Source organism: Anabrus simplex, chromosome 10 (genome assembly GCF_040414725.1).
Source record: "Anabrus simplex isolate iqAnaSimp1 chromosome 10, ASM4041472v1, whole genome shotgun sequence".
In the NCBI taxonomy this organism is placed as follows: domain Eukaryota; kingdom Metazoa; phylum Arthropoda; class Insecta; order Orthoptera; family Tettigoniidae; genus Anabrus; species Anabrus simplex.
Window position 1 is genome coordinate 7,862,162 of NC_090274.1, and position 13,318 is coordinate 7,875,479.

Genomic DNA, 13,318 nt, shown 5'->3' on the forward strand with positions numbered 1-13,318 from the left:
CACGGAAAACCACTTCCAGGATGGCTGAGATGGGAATCGAACCCACCTCGACTCAGTTGACCTCCCGAGGCTGAGTGGACCCCGTTCCAGCCCTCGTACCACTTTTCAATATTCGTGGTAGAGGCGGGAATCGAACCCGGACCTCCGGGGTTGGCAGCTAATCACGCTAACCACTACACCACAGAGGCGGACATTAATATTATTATTACATTATTTTCTTATGTAAACTCCCGCAGCGATCTTCACTACCATCATTTTCGGAGCGTCGGACCCCTTTCCTCTTCTTTTTTTTTTTTTCCTCTACGATTAATGATAATAGTGGATGGTTGTGTAGTTGTAGCCTACTTCCTCTTAAAACAATTAACACCGTCATTCGTGTTAATATAGGATGATTGTCGAGTTTTACTTCGTCTTAATAACGTAAGTAACGGATGGGAGAGTGGATCTCAAGCTCCGGTCTGCCAGAGGCAGAGTTCCCGAAGCTCTTGCTGGTGGTCCAAGGCTGACTATTTTAGGTAGGGAATATATTTCCTTTGGAAAGATCTTTTTTAATGTGGAAAAAACTTTAGAAGTGTATTAGTTGTAAATTCGTTTAATTGCTGTTGTACGACTTATACCATTTGATTAAACAGTAGGCTATAAGGCTATGGTTAAACATAGTAATCTTGAACATTTTATAAGTTTCGTCTTTAATGGTAATTGACTTGTATATCAAAATACGGATTGAAGATAAACCTGGTGACGTTGATAGGTTGTTGGGAAGTGCATCTTCTAGTTCAGTTGTGTCTTGAGATATTGTAGTAAACCAAAATCTTTATGAATATCTGCAGTACGGATTAGTGCCCCTTCAACCACCAACAACAGCAACTTCAGTGTGTTGTATATTTTGATATTCTCTTGGACGAATGTATAAAAGCTGCCCAAATTTGGAGGCATCTTGAAGAAAGACATTCAGATCATACGTACTTAGATTGATGCTTTCATGGCTCATAATTGTACATATGATTTAGGGCTTTTACCGTGTCAGAAAAAAAAAAAAAAAAAGAATTAAAAAAGGTGAAATTCTGTACGTTTCACAGAGAACTTTCCTCTGAGTCTTCAGAAGAAAATGTCAGTTCTCGAGCAAGACTTCCCTAATAATGAAGGTTTGAATTTTAGAATGCTTTACCGTTGGTCTGTAGCAAGTGGTACTCTCATTCATCACTAGATGGCTCACTGCTACCCTTCTGAGTGCGAGATGATGACACCATCCTAACTCCAATTTAAGACTTTTCTTATTCCATCGTATGTGCGTGTGAACTACACAGCAAGGTCATCAGACGAATGTGGTAGAAGAAATAAATAAAAGTAAAATAAACTTTAAAAAATGAAATAAAACTTTTTTGATTTTCGGAAGATCTATGACTCTTGATAGATAAATACTTAATAAAATTCTCCACAAACTCCGATTAGAACAACAAAATACGCAGACTCATTCTAGAAACCTTGACTAACACCGATTCCAAGGTTACATTTGGAGGCGAGGTCTCGGAAAGATTTGAGATTAAAAGAGGGGTGAGACAGGGCGTTGACTTTCCCACTTCTCTTCAACTGTGTCCTTGAAAAGGTTGTGAGAGAATGGCGCAAAGAACTGACCAACTTGGGTGTTCAGACTCATAAGAAGGAAGGGCTGGTTGTAGATTGCCCCGCCTTGGCTGACGACATGGCAATGATTGCCGATTCATTGGATACAGCAACAATACAGGTCAATTGCCTCAGAAGACAGGCAGCCAGCAGTCTTCAAGTGTGTATGCCATGCAGTGTCTTTCATTGAACTGAAGAAGTCTGATGGAGAAACTGGAAGTCAGAGAGGGAAGAATTCTCAGGAACATCTTAGGCCCGGCAAAGGAAGATGAACAAATCCGAGCTCTATGAACATATAGAGAAAGCTCTCTGATTGTGCTAGGAAAAGGAGAGTAACTCCTTTCTGGCAGAACAAGAACATTCGTACCACTTGGCTGACAGAAATTGAGGACTTTAAAAAACTGGGAATGTGAGATCTTTAAGACAGACTGTCGGTACAATGTTATTACTGATGTAGGCCTGTAGTTTTACGTAGATCTGATGTAGAGATTTGGGTTCCGAGATAAAATGCCGTTCCCGAAATAATTACATTCGCACCTGAGTGACGTAGGGCATATTTTATGATGAGTAGAAAGTGTAGTAGTTCCGTCACTGATGGCCAGCTAAGCATGTATCTTAACTAGTATTCCTCACTCTCCTATGAAAGGAGTCAAGAAGAGTACCTCATTTCAAGGTCTCAATATATCCTAGGAATCTACACGTACAACTTTGGCATATACCGTAATCATAAATCTTTCCATCTTGTACATTTACTATGGATCAGAGGGACCAGAAGAAAGTATCCCCCTGGACATATCAAAAAAGGAGTTACACCGGCAGAAAATGCGAGAATACTGGGCAAAATCAAAACCCAACAACTGAACAAGCATGGTCCAAAGTAGGCCCATTCAAACCAAGAAGAAGAAAGTGCAACGAAGGACTGACACGATATAGCTGAAGATGGAAAGAAAAGTGAGGTTGAAGACATGTAGTATATCCTTCTTTTCGTCCTCTGCCTGACGCAATGATTTTTTGTCGTTGCATTTTATTTATTTCTTCTACCACATTAATCCCTGATTCGTCCTTTCTCTGTAGTTCGCACACACATACGATGGAATAAGAAAAGTCTTAATTGGAACGCTAGTGCACAGTGAGCCATATAGTGACGAATGAGAGTACCATTTACTATATATCAACGGTAAAGCATTCTTAAATTTAAACCTTCGTTATTAGGGGAGTCTTGCTCGTGAACTGACGAAAAGAATTTCACCTTGTTTCCTGACAGATCATCATCATGTCTACATCCAGATGATTCTAGTAGGTCAATTGATGTTTTAAACTGAAAGCCAGAGAAATTCATAAAATAAGAAAAATAATGAAAAAAATACCTCAGAAACCAGTGACGAGAAAGCAAGACTTGCTTTATGTGATGAGTCATTATTTACATTTTGTTTACCTCAGTTTAAATATAGAGTTGTTTGAATTATGTTAAATATAGCAGAACTCACTTAATTTCAACGTTGAAACCTAATCCATCCACGATTACACCAATGACTTTGAGGACTACTGGGTTAGGATACAGGAATAAATTGTCATTACATTTTCTAATTACAAGTTCTTGTTTGATATATACTTTTTGTTTTACGTAGAGCTGCCACATATTTACACATTATACAGTTTAAATTACAAATTGCTATTTACATTGGTGTTGCACATTCATATAACAAGGACACTGAAAGCATATCTTACCTTAAATACAATAATCGTACAGGTTCAACATTGATTTTTACTTAGCTACTTCTGTCAAGTGGAACCAGTGGAGACGATCTGTCAGTATTATTCACTAAAAGGGAAACAAATGGATCCAGTAGACTTCGCTGTATGACAGCAAAGGCTTCGTGGACTTGGTATGTCTTATTCAAAAGCTGATATAAGCCTGTAAGCTTCTTGATGTCCTGCAGAGGAGAGCAACCACCCTTCTGAGATGGGATCTCCAGATTTCTTGATACTAGCGCAATGGCGTGTCGCTCAGCCGATCTCAACAGCATTCTCCTTGCATCATGCGACGAGGGGCGTGTAGAACGCAAAGCTGTGAACCACAAGCCTTTGTTGTTGGTATTATGATTTCCTTCTTTTTTTAATGTATAATTCTGTCTACTGTTTCTGGGCTGTATACATTCGCTTTTGCAATTTGTTTTATTATTTCGATTTCTTTGTTTTCTTTGTTCATGGAGATTCTTAGCAATTCATTAATATAGATGTTTATGCTGCTTGTTTATGTATTAATGGTCGTAATAGTTTGTCTGGGTTTTCTGAAAATATAAATATCTACATTGTTGTTTTTTATCAATGTAAACAATGTAATTTATTATCGTTTTCTTCTTCCATCGTAAATTTTATGTTATTGTCAGGCAAATTTAAGAAGTCCAGGAATGTTTTGCGAGCAGGGTGTGCGTTTAGATATACCACCGTGTCGTCAAGATAAAGGATTCACAGTCTTACTTTCTTGTCGTTCGCGTTTCAAACGGATTTTTCAAGGTTATTTACATAAATATCAGCTAAAAAGTCTGACAGAGGTCGTCCCGCTGTAAATCTGTTTTGTTGATGGTAATATTTCCCATTAAAAACGAAATAATTGTTATTTGGTATTAAATCTAATAAAATATTGTTTCATTAATTTCTGTCTGTGGAGCCTCCGTGGCTCAGGTGGCAGCGCGTCGGCCTCTCACCGCTGGATACCGTGGTTCAAATCCTGGTCACTCCATGTGAGATTTGTGCTGGACAGGTTTTCCTCTGGGTACTCTGGTTTACCCTGTCATCTTCCATTCCAGCAACACTCTCCATTTTCATTTCACAGCATTAATAAATCACCTTGGGAGTGGCGACCTCATAGGCTATATATCAGGTTCATTCATTACATCCCTGACCCGATCAAGGACTGGAAAAGAGGTTGTAGGTTTTCACTCATTTTCATAATTTCTGTTTGTCTTAACAGAGGAAACAAGATAAATTAAGTCTATGGGCTCTTTAATAGGAATATTACAGTACATGTTAGTCATGTCAAGGACACTAATATCTCATTTACTTGCTTTGTCTGTATCTTAAAAATCGCATCTGAGTTTGATATTGATTTCTTGTTTTCTATTTTATTATATTTTTGTAGATGTTCAAGTAGAAATGTTGGCAGTTGAAAGGCAGGGCTAATCCTAGAGTTTAAAATAGGTTTAACAAGGCAGTTTTCTTTCTGAATTTTTAGGAGGGCTTTTAATGTAGGGCATGTTGGATTCATCAACTGTGCATATTCTTGTTGGATCATTCTTTATTTCTTGTATATTGTTTGTCTCTATGAATTAATTTAAAAAAAAATTATATATAGTAATCACTTTTACTCTAATTGTAATAACAGCAGACAAGACAAAGTTATTGTCAGTAATCCTTAAAAATGACTGTTAAATCGAAAAAAATCAATGTAATATAACAATATACTCTACAAGAAATAAGGAAGTATCCAACCAATATTCTAAAAACAAAAATAAAATAATTAAAGGAAACACAGTTTATAACTAATGGGAAAGATATAAACTAGTACCAAAGAATCCAAGATGCCCAACATTAAAAGCTCTCCAAAAATTCATAAAGAAAATGATCCAAGTAGACCCACATTTCAACTGTCAAGATATTTACATGTCCGCCTCTGCGGTGTAGTGGTTAGTGTGATTAGCTGCCACCCCCGGAGGCCCGGGTTCGATTCCCGGCTCTGCCACGAAATTTGAAAAGTGGTACGAGGGCTGGAACGGGGTCCACTCAGCCTCAGGAAGTCAACTGAGTAGAGGTGGGTTCGATTCCCACCTTAGCCATCCTGGAAGTGGTTTTCCATGGTTTCTCACTTCTCCTCCAGGCGAATGCCGGGATGGTACCTAACTTAATGTCACGGCCGCTTCCTTCCCTCTTCCCATCCCCCGCAAGGCCCCTGTTCAGCATAGCAGGTGAGGCCGCCTGGGTGAGGTACTGGTCATTCTCCCCAGTTGTATCCCTGACCCAGAGTCTGAAGCTCCAGCACACTGCCCTTGAGGTGGTAGAGGTGGGATCCCTTGCTAAGTCCGAGGGAAAAACCGAACCTGGAGGGTAAACAGATGATGATGATGATGATGATCTACAAAAACATATAAAAAAAGAAAACAAATAAATATCAAACTCACAAAAGGACATTTTTAAGTACAGACAACAGAAATCCACAAGAAAACTATTCCAGTGTCCTTGACATGACTAACATGTACGGTACTCTAATATTCCTATTAATGAGACTGTAGACTTAACAGAAGATGATTTAAAGAAATAAGGTAAATCCAGACAAACAGAAATTAATGAAACAATACATTTATTACATTTAATACACTTATTTCATATTTTATGGGAAGTACTACCAAAAACAAAACTGGTTTATCTATGGGATGGCCTCTATCAGACTTTTTGGCTGATATTTATTTAAATAACCTTGAAAAATCCATTTGAAACATGTACGACAAGAAAATAAGATTTACAATTCTTTGTGTTTATGACACGGTGGTATTTCTAAATAAACAACTGATTACTCCCGAAACATTTCCAGGCTTCTTAAATTTTCTTGATAATAACATAAAATTCTCAATGCAGAAAGAAAATAACAATAAATTAAATTGTTTAGATCTCATATTGATAAGAAACAACCATGTAGATTTTGAAATTTTCAGAAAACTCACACAAAACAAGCAGCATGAACAGCTACATTAATAATAATGGTGTATGGCCTCCGGAGAGGCCTGGTGCAGGTCTTTTTCTAGCAGACGGCCTATTAGGCAACCTGCATGTCTGTGCAGATGAGGGCCCTACCTAGGATGATTTCTGATGTTGAATACGCCACACACACACCCAGCCCCCGAGCCATTGGAATTAACCAATTAAGGTTAAAATCTCCTACCCGGCCGGGAATCGAACCCAGGACCCTCTGAACCGACGGCCAGTACGCTGACCATTCAGCTGAGTCAGACAGCTACATTAATGAATTGCTAAGAATCAATAAATCAATATCAAACTCGCAAACGAAAGAAATCCAAATAATAAAACATATTGTAAAAACGAATGCATACAGCCCAGAAATAATATAGAATTATACATAAAAAAGAAGGAAAAAAAATGAAAACAAAGATTTAGATTGATATTTTAAAATCGCAAATAACTTCAAGAAATTAAGTTGAAAGCAGCTTGTAGAACTAAAAACAAAAGATCAAAGCAAATCCAGAATTCAAATACTGTCAACAGAACAGGTGTTTTCACTAATTTGGGAGTATAAGGCTCACGTGCAACGACTGAAAAAGACAGAACACTTTTGAGGCTATATTCAGCTTTTGCAGAACATGTTTACAATAACAACCATAATTTTCAAGATATTGAAAGAGATATGAAGTTAATTTCTAAAGTTAACTACAGTTTATAATTAAATGTCGTGAAAATATATATTCTCTTTTATTCTAAGTAGCCAAGTTGGAAGCAATTGCCAACATCCATTTCTGCAATAAGCAATTTTGAACCAACCCTAATTTTGGCCTTCTACTCTGTGTGGGTCAAATTCTGATACACCATGGATCTGAAAGAACATCACAGAACGTGATGGAGCTCAAAAGCTGTGTTTTTGAGTTGGTTCCGTATTGCATAAGCGAGTTAAATTATAAGCAGTTTGTTTGTTGTGCTGATGTGTTAAATCCTGGAGCAAAACGAAACAAGCTGTGGCTACACCACTGGTTCCACTTTCCCACAGAACAACGTCGTACAAAAATCAGTGATAACATTGATATACTCTAACATAGCAAAATAAAAAGACGCATCTTATGAACAAGAAACAATGAATTATTATACCATGTAGTCTTCTCTGGAAGCCGCACATTTACACAACAATAAGTTATGATAGAGTTTAAAGCACTGTTAAACTGTCTCTTGATGATGTTGGTCTCTTGGGAGGTTTTATAAAAATATACCTTTTACGAATACTGACGTCAAAACCATTTATTGTAAGGGTGACCATGCTTTTGTGCTAAATACAGTAGTTTGTTTCTTGCGGATGAGATCACTGCGTTTGTTGAACTTGATACATACCACGATGGAAGATGAGTAGGGGATTCAGGGTAGCTGAGTTGAGGGTAAAACTTTACTACCAGAAGTGCCAAAGACAGGTTAGGAATCAAACATAACACAGCTGCTAGTGACAGGACCATTGGTTTAAGCCCCGGGTTAGAGCCACAAAGTGGCCCCTGCGGCAGTATGGTGAAGGAAATTCTACATTCCACAGTGGACAAAACAGGTTCAGCCACTATTGCGGGGGATACAATTTGCTCGATGCTCATAGAAATTCGTCTGGCGTCTATTTCCCAGTAACTAGTAGGCTACAAAACACAACATTTACAGGGTAAAGGCTCCTCTCCAAAAATGTACCCTTCTTGGCCAAGCGCTTGAACTTGCAGGCAGGTTTCTGGCACATGAAAATGATTCCCCACCCTTTAACTTCCAGATCTCCGACAACAAACTCCTCAATGATTCAATCGCTTAATTAACCAGTGATCAACTAAAATGTCTGTGAATTTCACTTCTTGTGTGCTTAATATATTGATACCACGGATACTGCAGTTGCATCCAAGCCCGCCTAGTAGCCTTGATCGTTAAGGCGTTAGTCTATATGGTCTGACACCATGATTAGCTGGTTTGAGTCCCGTTGGTCGGCAACGTTTTCACCTCGCTAAGTTTATTTATCAGCCTTATTTAATCTTAAAACAAGCATTGGTCAGAGGACATCATCACTTATTATTTATAAAAATTGAAGTGTGATTTATTAAAAATAATGACACTATGGAATAATTGTTATAAAATAAAGATGTTGAAACATAACATATACAACACATGCTAAAATCACTTTATACAATTCAAAATGTTTGTCTAAAAAGAAAGGAATTTTGTGTCATATTAATTGTAAAAACAACACATGTCCGACACTGAAGTGAATCCTCTTTGTAGGAAGTTTGAACATACGCATCGCTTGGGGGTCAGATATCGAATCTAAGACCACAACAGACAAGAGTGATATGACAATACACAAAAGATAAGGTTGAATTCTGTTTTTTATGTAAAACACAGGAGCTAAAAAATATGCTGATGATGCCTAATAAAAGAAGGGAGAAACATGTCCCTTTAAAGTTAGTAATTTCTATGTTTACTTAACCACATAATCATGGAATTAATTGTATTGAACAGGTGGGGTAATAAAAATACTCCTTTTGTAAACTTAGTGAGATAGCTGTTTTCAATACGGAACAAAGATGAGAGTTATGGTTTATAACGTTTTCAGCGCCAGAATGTTGGCCTGCAGGTCGGGGTGGTGGTGGTGGTGGTGGTGGTATACAATTTCTGATCACTAGATTCCGTGCCTAAAGCCTGATAATAATAAAGTTGTTGTTATTACATCCCACTAGCTACTTCCAATGGTTTTCATAGACGCCCACGTGCCAGAATTTAGTGCCGCAGGAGTTCGTTTACGTGTCAGTAAATCTACCAACATGAGGCTGACGTATTTGAGCACCTTCAAATACCACCGGACTGAGCCAGGATCAAACTTGCCAAGTTGGGGTCAGAAGGCCAGCGCCTCAACAGTCTGAGCCACTCCCCGCAGTGTTCATATGGAGTGGCGGCACAGGGTTTCACCCTCTCCCTTCCCACTATCATATATCACGTCATCTCGTTAACTCATCTGTTGAGGTTGACATCATGAAGGGCACCCAGTTGCAAAACTAGCTACCTGATACTGCAGAGAAGTGGGAGAAGGGCTTGACATTTATACTGCAGTTGCAATAAGCACATGCGATTGACACGTCACGTTCGCAGTTTCAGTATTTGCACAGAATGTGGGAGTCGTGGGCCACACATCAGAGACAATAGCAAACTGTTCTGCAGCCAATAGGACCACAGAAAATGATAGCATTTCACAGAGTTACACAGTCTGTTTTAATTATTCTCTGTACGAATAGTTTCAAGGAGCGGGTTCGTGGATCCTTGGCAAGCATAAAGGAAGGATCTCTCCTCTCTGCTCCTTAAGGTATTGTTCACATCATTTTTGCATGATATTCTCCTTCCTACACATGCAGCCCCACTAGTAAAGTACTACTGAATAAAGACTGGGAAGACACAACAAGATCTGTGTTGGGGTCATGGCTGCTAAGTTTAGACGTAGAATATGTTACTGCGAGATAGGTACTGTCGACATTAAATGTCAAGTTAGAATGGGTTTGAAATGTTCCCTCCACTAGGACAGTAGATGTGCTTGGCTGAGGCTCCAGTAGTGTGGACCTAACCTCACAACTCTTGCCCGACTTTACTTTGAGACGGACGCTCCTGATAAGTCGTTTGACACTCGGCATGGGTGATTTTGAACTTTCTGGAATTCTGACAAGTAGCTTTATCCTCTCAAATGTGTTTTTGACCATTTTGAAGCCATTTGCTGACTATTTTTAATGACATTTTGAAGAAGAAGAAGAAGAAGAAGAAGAAGAAGAAGAAGAAGAAGAAGAAGAAGAAGAAGAAGAAGAAGAAGAAGAAGAAGAAGAAGTTACTTGCACTGTTCACTTCGATTTTTTCAACATATACATATATAACTCGCTGAGATGAATTAAACGGCACATCATAAATATGCTACCACACCAGGGTCCAGAGCTACAATAACTGTTAGATGAGCAGCATGGCAATTTTAGTACCTCAAGGTGGCTGTAGTATTGTACACTACATCGTGTCAAGAACTGGAAAAATCCAAAGGAAAGCAGCTCGATTTGTTCTGGGTGATTTCTGACAAAAGAATGGCGTTACAAAAATGTTGCAAAGTTTGGGCTGGGAAGACTTGGCAGAAAGGAGACGAGCTGCTCGACTAAATGGTATGTTCCAAGCTGTCAGATGGGAGATGGCGTGGAATAACATCAGTAGACGAATAAGTTTGGATGGTGTCTTTAAAAGTAGGAAAGATCACAATATGAAGATAAAGTTGGAATTCAAGAGGACAAATTGGGGCAAATATTTGTTTATAGGAAGGGGAGTTAGGGATTGGAATAACTTACCAAGGGAGATATTCCACAAATTTGCAACTTTTATGCAATCATTTAAGAAAAGGCTAGGAAAATAACAGGTAGGGAATCTGCCACCTGGGCGACTGCCCTAAATGCAGATCAGTAGTGACTGATTGGTCGTACTGAAGTCAGACTCTAGCTGCTGCATACACCCTCGAGTTTCTGTAGTGCTCACCGGCGCAAGTACGATTCCTAATCTACTGAAGACAGATTCTACATCACAATTAGAAAGGAGACATCGCCCAAGTTGGTGAGCTGCTGCATGGTGGTATGAGAAATTACGCTGCGACATGGTCACCCTACACGATTGCGAGATCCACGTCGATACTGCTGCTGCACACAGCATCACAGACAATACAGAAGTGAAGTCATCTGTTCCGTCTTCCTGTGCACACTTGTCGAGGCATCTTTCAAGGCTCCCTAACCTAAAATAAACAACAAAGAAATAAGAGAAGAATTAATCAAAAGATAATTTTTTAAATAGGGAATCATAATTTAAAACTCAAACAAAGGCTCAGATTTTTCCGATCATAAAATGACATGCATTTCACCCCAGTTTTCTAACACATCGCAAGTCCTGGTATAACACTCCTGATGTCATAATATTTACAAAAATAAATGTTAGCTTCTTCTGTCAAAACTATATTACAAATTTAAAAAATTAAAAAAATACAAAAAATTACACCAGAATGACATCTTTAGTTCTTGAAAGAACATCAACAAATTCTATGACAACAAATTCTATGAAATTGCACACTTTTTTTATTATAACTTATTATAAAATGACCAATTGTATTGAGAAGTGTAAAAGCATTTATGTTAAAACCTGTGTCCGCTGTTACAATAATTGTTTGAATCTTATAACTTTACTCCTTAACGTGGTTCTTCTCTCTTCACGGGTCCACCTAGGAGTGCGACGTCACGTACTACATTGGCACTGGCTTGTTTACTGTAACTTTCCATTATGTCAAAAGTCTTTCGGGAGTTGTAATTATAGCTTTTTCTTCTTTTTCTTGTCATATTTTAAATTGTTTTGATTGATTTACAACAAAATTAAATTCTTTTCAAGGTCCACCTATTCAATACAATGACGTTTTATTGTGATTCAATCACATGTCAAATAGTCAAATGGTACCAGTTTCGGCATCTATGTGCCATCATCAGCCTTGGGTACAAATTAAAACAAGATATACATTCCTAAAACATCTAAAACACATTTTAACACATTATAAAATAACATACAATTAATGTGGTGATACATGAAATACGATAAAATTATGATACAATTGGTATGATATAAAATTCTTAAAATTCCGGCTGTTCGTTACATAATTCAGTCTGTGTGCATCCGGGTGAATTTTTACAGTTGTATGCTGTCTATGTGAATGACATTTGTTCCTTTAGGAATTTTAAGAATTTTATATCATACCAATTGTATCATAATTTTATCGTATTTCATGTATCACCACATTAATTGTATGTTATTTTATAATGTGTTAAAATGTGTTTTAGATGTTTTAGGAATGTATATCTTGTTTTAATTTGTACCCAAGGCTGATGATGGCACATAGATGCCGAAACTGGTACCATTTGACTATTTGACATGTGATTGAATCACAATAAAACGTCATTGTATTGAATAGGTGGACCTTGAAAAGAATTTAATTTTGTTGTAATCCCACTTCAATACGGAACCAATGAAATTCATAACTATAAATTTGATTGATTTAATATACATCTAATAAATGAAATAATTATATAATTTTTATGTTGTTTGAATTATTGTGTTTCTTGATAAGTTATTTAATTTATATAATGAACATGGGAAAGTCCTAAGTTTGTGTGTTCTTGGATGTTTATGCTACGTTATTTTATGGTGACTACTTCTGCCCACATGCAACCATAATCGTAGTCCATTATTATTATTATTATTATTATTATTATTATTATTATTATTATTAATAAAAGACCAGAAAACTGATCACGCAAAGCTCACTTAGAAGTTGTGCATTTCCTTCTTTGCCAGGCAGCCTTCAATTTTTCTCTAATCGTGGTTCTTTGTTCTTCTGTCCACACAGCTCCTGTCTTCTTCTTGTGGTTTCTCTGACTCTACTTCCCACTTGTTGATTTTCGTTCTGTAGCAGGTTCGGTCAGCGATGTCGGCCATTTTGATTCCTGATTTTTCCAGGTCTTGGCGGATTTCCGTTGTCCACCTATTTGTTTTGATGTTTTCTGTTGCCTCAAGTAAGATTCTTGTCAGTCTGTTTTCTGGAAGGCGTTTGATGTGTCCGTAAAATTTCAGGCGTCTTTTTCTGATGTCGGCCGCAAGGTTTGAGAGCTCCTCGGTTTTTGTACGAGATTGCAGTCTATATACTTCGTCGGTCAGTTTTGGGCCGAGAATTTTTCTGATGATTTTACGTTCCTCTTTCAGGATATCTTCGAGTACTGTTTTCCTGTGGAGCTCCAGTGTTTCACTCGCGTATAGTATTTCAGGTTTGATCACAGTATTGCAATGTCGAATTTTGGTGAAGATTGAGAGGCATTTTTTGTTGTAAATGTTTTGTGTTTGGCTGAGGGCTCTC

The 13,318-nt window shown here is 37.8% G+C and overlaps 1 protein-coding gene and 1 long non-coding RNA gene across 2 annotated transcripts in view; one reads left to right on the top strand and one right to left on the bottom strand.

Annotated features, from left to right (window-relative positions):
- The window catches only part of LOC136882429 (uncharacterized), a 380,234-nt gene that overhangs the window by 361,540 nt on the left and 5,376 nt on the right, over nucleotides 1-13,318 (top strand). The gene's annotated exons all lie outside the window — the stretch shown is intronic.
- Nucleotides 10,996-13,318, bottom strand: part of LOC136882428 (xaa-Pro aminopeptidase 1) — a 277,746-nt gene continuing 275,423 nt past the window's right edge. The window contains exon 14 of the mRNA XM_067155073.2: nucleotides 10,996-11,161. Within this exon, the coding sequence (XP_067011174.2) occupies nucleotides 11,157-11,161 (5 nt within the window). The 3' untranslated portion in view covers nucleotides 10,996-11,156. The remainder of the gene's footprint in view (nucleotides 11,162-13,318) is intronic.